Raw genomic sequence first — 6855 nt, 5'->3', positions numbered from 1 at the left:
TTTCCAGCATGCATTCAATCTCTCCCAGCGGCAACACATCTGATTCAAATGATCAGCTCATCAGCAAGCTCTGAAGAAGTCTGATAAGTATCCTGCTCATTTGAATCAGGTGTGTTGCAGCCGGGAGAGTTTGAAAAGGAGTTTGACACCCGTGCTGTGAAGTATTATTTTCTTGTCAATTTCCCTGTGCTGAGCTTGGTGGCCTGTAGGTGGCACAGGTATGAGTTTAACAGGGGCAGGTACACCTGTGTGCAATTGTAATCAATGGGATCATGGATCATTCCTCTGTCCTCTGTGTGTTGTCTGGATTATGTACTTGTAGTGTACTGAAAGTATACCAATTCAATACTTTTTCGTACAAAATTGGAACACATTAAGTTTACTCATTCAGTATACTAGTATACTAGTTGTATACTTCTAGTCCACAGTTTAGTTTGCACATTTTTACTTTAAGTGTACTAAAAGTACACATTTAAATACTACTAGTATACCTCTAGTCCACAGTTTAGTTTACAGGTTATTCTTGTGTGTATATATATATATATATACTACAATTACACTTATTTATATACTACTAGTATACAAGTTGGACACTTCAACTTTAGTTTAGAGGTTTATACGTCAAGTGTACCAAAATTACACTAATTTATACACCATTATAAATATAGAGTACATTTTAAGATAGCTTACAGTGTATTCCCAAATATATAACAACATTAAAGATTAGCAAGTAACAAAACCTTAATATGGCATCAAGAGGACCAGGAGCCAAAGCAAGACAGTATTGTGGTAATTAGAATTTTCAATCTTGTCCTTGTCAAGAGATGCTGCAGAATTTTAATGTAGCTGCCGGCTTTTAGTATGGAAACATATTTTTTTTAAATATGAGATATTTAAGAGATTAGCTTCATGCATACCCGTTTCACGCTCCAAACAAGTAGGTGGCGGTATTGCACGGCCAACCTCCGTGAAACTACCGGAAGACGAAGAAAGGGAATGGAAGTTTCGTTTGACGGCGCTTGAGGTTGCAGCGCTACATTGTTAATGCATCGTTGAGTCATAAATGTGTAATAAATGCCTCTCTTAGTAAAGGTCTGGTATCGGAAACAATTTCTGTAGCCATGACACGAGTGGGGCCGCTAAGAAGGTTCAAACGGTAGGCGACGAAGCACCCCAGAAACGTCGCTAAAGGCTTAAAGGTAAGAAAGACGAGCTTTGTAAATCTTTGCATCCTCTAATGTGCTTTATAGCCTCATTTGAAATGTGCACACCTTGTGCCGTTAATTATGAGGCTAACGATTCCTCCTGTGTGTGACTGCTATGTTCAGGTGAAATTATGGCTGATGACCCGCAGAGAAACTTTCGATCTGCTTATTATGAGAAAGTTGGCTTTAGAGGAGTGGAGGAGAAAAAGTCCCTTGAAATACTGTTGAAGGATAACCCTCTTGGTAAGTGTAAATTCACTAAGTGACTGACATAACTACTAATAGAAGATTGAAAAACAGTTTTATGGTTATTATGGTGCCACGAGTCAAATTCAAGTACCAGTCACTATTTTTTAAAATGTAGCGATTACTTTTATTTTCTAACACTATGGCTTCATGCAATTCAGTTTGTTTATGCAAATGTTGACTCTTTGACAGATCTTGAGAAGCTGAGCACCTTCAGTCAACGCTTTCCCCTCCCGTCCATGTACAGGGTCCATGTGTGGAAGGTTTTGTTAGGTAAAACACGTTTATACTGTAGATTGCACAATTTAAATAGGAAATAGACTTTGAGTACAATGAACTAATTTGTGACTATCATGATTTTATATTAAATTTTGGGAACATATTTTCACAAGTAATGGGCATTGTCAGTATCAGCTCTCAATATTTGAGTATTGCACATCGAAAGCTATCTGGTACTGTGGTTGGCAAACACTTGTGGTGCATTCCCACCACATTCTTTATTTGAAATTTTGACACGTGCACATTGAAAAATCAGCCATAATTGCAACCAGATTTGTTGCGGTCACGAGCCCTGGATAATCAGTATAGACCATAGGTCTCCAATCCTGTTCCACAAGGTCCGCTGCTCTGCCTATTTCCATCTCTCCCTGCTGCAACAAATCTGATTCAAATAATCACCAAGGCCTGCAGATAATGATCCTGATCATTTGACTCAGGTGTGTTGCAGCATGAAGAGATGGAAAACTGGCAGCCGACCTTGAGGAACAGGATTGAAGTATAGACAATGCATGTATGAATTATTTACATTAGCAAATTTGGAATTACGTTAGAACTCAGCTCACGAAAAGTGAATCTCCTATAGAGACAGTAAATTCACTGATAACAACGCCCAGCAAATAACTTTTATGTATACTAGAGTCACTGATAAAACAGTTTGTGGTCATTCTTCATATACAATCCATCCCTTCACTGACTGTTTTCTTCATGACACATCCAGATTCGTACTTATCTGTTCTTCAGGCATCCTGCCGCCCCACAGCGACTCGCATACGCTGGTTGGAAGCTACAGAAAGGATCAGTACCATGACATCATGGAGGCTCTGGAAGTGATGAGATTCATCAAGTCTTCCACACCTTCTACGCATGTATACTTGCGTATGTTCCAGCTGGAGAGCCATCTGCTCCCGCGCTGCTCTGAAATCTCCCCACCGGTAAGATGCCGATTTTATCCAGTGAATATTCAGAACAACCAATGCGCGTGCATGCGAGCGTGTTAATGCTTAAATTAATGGGGTTTTTTTTTGGTTGTTTTTTCAACGGTGACTTGAGAGAGGGTATTTCCCTGCTGACCTAAGGAATTCTGGTTTGCAATCCCTTCTAATGACTAACACATCCCCGTAGATGATGGTGTTGTGTCATTTGTGATGTCATCAGCACAGCTTTTCAGTAGAAGACAAAAGTTAGGTTGTGAATCTCGGCTTTTCACGTCGACTCTGAGTGAAAGAAATGCCATCACGTTAGAAGTTGGAGAAGGTTCATCATTATGAACTAAATGCCATTTAAGATGGCGTGGTTAGTGTGCGCCATCCTAAATACTTTGTCTGTTAATGCACCGCCACTCACCGTCTTTGTTGATTCAATGAACAGTGGCGGTTGATGCAAGAGAGAATGTTTCATCGCGTTTACCTTCTCTTCATCGATGTTTCTTTCTGCGGAATAGTCATGCGAGTTTGTTTTCCACTAGTCACAGAAATGTATAGAGATTGTTTTCTACTTTTTACTGGCATGACGGCACTCTGCTGCTATCATTCTTTGTACGTGATAGGAGTTGTTCAGACTAGTTGCCGAGTCAACTTGTGAGTTTACTACTCTCTAATGATGTTTAGAGCTAGTCGCCAATCACGTTTTTACCCTGCTTGTCGAGCAGGCAGAGGTGCTTGCAGAAAAGGATGTCAAGCACTCAATGAAATTAGACCATTACCATGATTTAATTTGTCTTTTTTTTTGTGACTGCAAAGTGAGGTACAACTGGTCAAGTGGGAAAAGCCAGACTCATGCAGGATTCTGAACAACTTTACAGCCCCGTGGTAGGCCCAGAAAGAGGGCAGGTTTCCCAGTTGGCCAAATCATGCTAACGTGACTCGTCTGTCTCTGTTCGAGTCTTCATTCAGCCTACGTCAATGTTCTTGTGTTCAAATCTTTCTGTCCATCAGTGATTTAAAAATAAGGTCTGTGTATGTGTATTATGTTTTTGTTTATGCATAAAGTGCGAATCTGGTTTTCAGGATAAAGAGAATGAGGACTTCCTTTCCATCAGTCAGGCCATGGAGGAGATAGTGGAGGATCCCGTCGACTGCTACTGGCTTATTAAAAGTTTTATCAGTCAGTTCCACACCAAGTTTGGAGACTCACTTCCGCATCTTGTAAGTGTCGCAGCATTGTCAAAGGCTACATTTAAACAGCCGCTCCAAGTGCCCAATTCCGATTTATTGCCTGAATCGTGTTCATTTCTAATATTCTATTTGCGTTACATTTACATTTCAAGCGACATACGGGAGCATCTCAAGAAATGAGAATATTGTGAAAAAGTATTTTTTCACTAATTTCTAAAAGTATAACTTGTATAGTATATCAATTAACTGCATCAAATTGATTTATTTTTTAAATTATTTGCCTATTTATATCTTACAGGTAATGAAATCCCCAGATTCCGCATCTGAAAAAAAATTGCATTCTACATGTGAAACAATCAGTGATTTTTTTTTTTTATAATATTTAAGTTGGATTGGTCTTGGTTTTGGGCAAAGTATTTCCCCATATTATTAATTAGTATAATATTGTTGCACTTTTTATATTGAACTATTCAACCTGTGCCACCTCAGAGCATAAATTCATAATTATGTCATGTAAACTAACCAGTGTAAATGCAGCCTAAATTCCCATGAGTGTCTGCTTATTTCTCGCGAACACAGTGTCTCTGGTGTGCACGTGGCTTAGGTTTAAATTGGCTGTCCTTCTGTCCCATCTTTGCTGTAGCCTAAGAGCCTGGAGCACTTCCTGAGTCAAGAGGAGCCCGGGCTGCTCAGCCATTTGAAGAACAGCGGCGCTTTGGCACAACTTCCGTACAACCTCTGGTTCAGGCGCTGCTTTGCTGGCTGCCTGCCTGAGTCGAGCTTGCAGAGGTGAGTGCGTAATTGAAAATATTTCAAATAGGCCAATGTTTGGTATCTCTTTTCTGGTGAATAGGGTTGTCATGATACCAACATTTACACTTTGATATTACACTTAGTGCAAAAGACATGATGCTTCCAAACCTGACTCAGACTGAAAAGTTGGCCACCAAAAATTGGACGATGTAATGTGTGGACTACCAGTGACGTGAACTGTGTTGGCTCGCTTTTTGAGTCTCCCCATGCAATATGGTGCATTGTATCACTTCATTTTAAATCTACAAAAATATGGTGGTAGTCAAATTTTCAATTATTAATATCTTGTATGTTCATATTCCGATGGCGATATGATAACGATCTATCGTCCATGAATGAATGTGTATAGAGTGTGGGACAAGGTGATCAGTGGCTCCTGTAAGATCCTGGTGTTTGTCGCCCTGGAGATCCTGCTCAGCTACAAGATTATGTTGCTGGGTATCAACCGACCAGAGGGCATTGTCAAGTTTCTGTGCAATGTGAGTCCACAACTGTGCTGAGAACCAAAATGGACATTTTCACTCTCACACTTTCCCGCCTCACCTTGTGTTTCCCTTGCAGATACCGCAGGAGAACACAGATGCCATTGTATCAAAAGCTATTGATCTATGGCACAAGTATTGCGGCACCCCAATACATGCCATGTAAACTGTGAGGAAATCCGCTTGGACCCCTGGAGACTGATCATCATTATAATGTCGCCGATAAAATGAGGAATCGCTTGAAAGGACAGTGAAAGGAGCAGCCATGATGAACATTGTGAGGAACGGACGATATTTGCGTTTGGAAGAAGAAAAACAAGCAGGCAAAAATCACATTTCTTTCTTTAAGAAACTGCATACATCATAGAAGACTCACAATAAATAATACTCACATGCAGTTCTGCTTTACAAAAAGAAACATTTGAAAAGTCACTTTCTTACTTACAAGTCCTGTACTTGCAAGCAAGTAGCTTGGCAACACACGCACACAATCTCACAGATGCTCGTCACAAACAAATACACAGCAGTTTGCCTTCAAAGAAGTCACGAGTCATCACCGATTGGAAATTGACCGGAAACAATAAAGACTCCACACAAATACAATTGCAACAGTAATGTTTTTGATTATCTTTCCCACCAGTTGAAGTAGTGTCAACATTAATACTTGCAAACCAAAGGATTATTTCTGTCAAATATGATTCCTAAATGTTACTTTTGTTTGTCCATTATTGGTAAAGTCTGTTTAGGGGAGACCTTTACCTTTTTCAAACGGCGACAGGACATGACATGACTTGGTTATTGCACAGGTTTGCCTTACTGCTAACAACAAACAGTGACTCTGAAAGGGTCATTTTATCGTTATCATCTCAAAGTACTTCCTGTGCAATGATCATGTACTGTACATGTCGACTTGTCTTAACTGGTAGATCATAGAAAAGAAGTGCCCTTTATTTCACAGTTATTAACTAGCTTAAACCAATTAGCTTTTGTTTGACATATAGTGTAAATTGGACAAAAAAACGAAGTGTTGCACTGTTATTTTAACTAAATGTAAAATCATTGTGAAAATCATGTTTTTTCTGTCTACAAATGCTGTATGAAATAAGGTCGACATAAAGCTGTAGGCACAGTAAACCCGAAAGTTACTGAACTGTCAAAATAAGGAATTGTGGGATGCATTCAGACACAGTCAAGTTGCTTTGGTTAAAACTGGGGAACTGTAATCCGGAAGCTGTACACGCTTCTGAATGCAACCCATAAACGGTGGAACGAACAAAATCTAAGATTATTGCACTGTTGCTTTATGAATTTGAAGACATTTGATTTTTGGAGAAACAAGTGTTTGATGAGTCTTGAACTTACCTGGAAGCAATGACAGTGGCACAACAAATACGGACATAATCGAAACGTCCCCCCCCCCCCCGGTTGTACATAGTATTGAAGGTCACAATAGTCCACTTGTCTCATTGCACACATTTCATTCCGCTTGAATATGGAACATGGTCCTTTGTACCCTGTCACAATTCTCAACATAGTGCAATTTGAACACTGAGAATACAATTGGCTGGCTGAAAAAAACCTTGTGACCTGAAGATATGGGACATTGCTGGACCTACATCAATACGTTATTCAATATAAATAAGTAAAATAAGTCTCAAATGGAATTAGGATTTTCAAATCAGTAAGTCCTGTCGTTTTGAAGTCCAGTCTTCCTCA

General features: G+C 39.6%; 1 protein-coding gene across 1 annotated transcript; it reads left to right on the top strand.

The window, feature by feature from the left end:
* The first annotated feature begins 953 nt into the window (after positions 1–953).
* On the top strand, positions 954–6280 carry tbc1d7 (TBC1 domain family, member 7). Its single transcript, XM_088313587.1, has 8 exons — positions 954–1199; positions 1329–1448; positions 1644–1724; positions 2472–2662; positions 3737–3874; positions 4488–4633; positions 5007–5136; positions 5219–6280. Exons 2-8 carry the CDS (start codon positions 1337–1339, stop codon positions 5303–5305), a joined length of 885 nt encoding a protein of 294 aa, XP_088169713.1. The 5' UTR covers positions 954–1199; positions 1329–1336; the 3' UTR covers positions 5306–6280.
* Positions 6281–6855: the final 575 nt, after the last annotated feature.

This window comes from Idiotropiscis lumnitzeri, chromosome 13, assembly GCF_059441095.1.
Source record: "Idiotropiscis lumnitzeri isolate Australia: NSW breed Sydney's pygmy pipehorse chromosome 13, RoL_Ilum_1.0, whole genome shotgun sequence".
Classification (NCBI taxonomy): domain Eukaryota; kingdom Metazoa; phylum Chordata; class Actinopteri; order Syngnathiformes; family Syngnathidae; genus Idiotropiscis; species Idiotropiscis lumnitzeri.
The sequence above is the reverse complement of the archived record's forward strand: the minus strand, read 5'-3'. Positions and strand labels throughout refer to the sequence as shown.

Bases quoted from the DNA above. Each gene is read 5' to 3' on its own strand.
- tbc1d7 (XM_088313587.1), top strand. From the start codon at position 1,337: ATGGCTGATGACCCGCAGAGAAACTTTCGATCTGCTTATTATGAGAAA. The intron at 1,449-1,643 runs GTAAGTGTAAAT...ACTCTTTGACAG, and splicing joins GTTGAAGGATAACCCTCTTG to ATCTTGAGAAGCTGAGCACC. The intron at 2,663-3,736 runs GTAAGATGCCGA...TCTGGTTTTCAG, and splicing joins GCTCTGAAATCTCCCCACCG to GATAAAGAGAATGAGGACTT.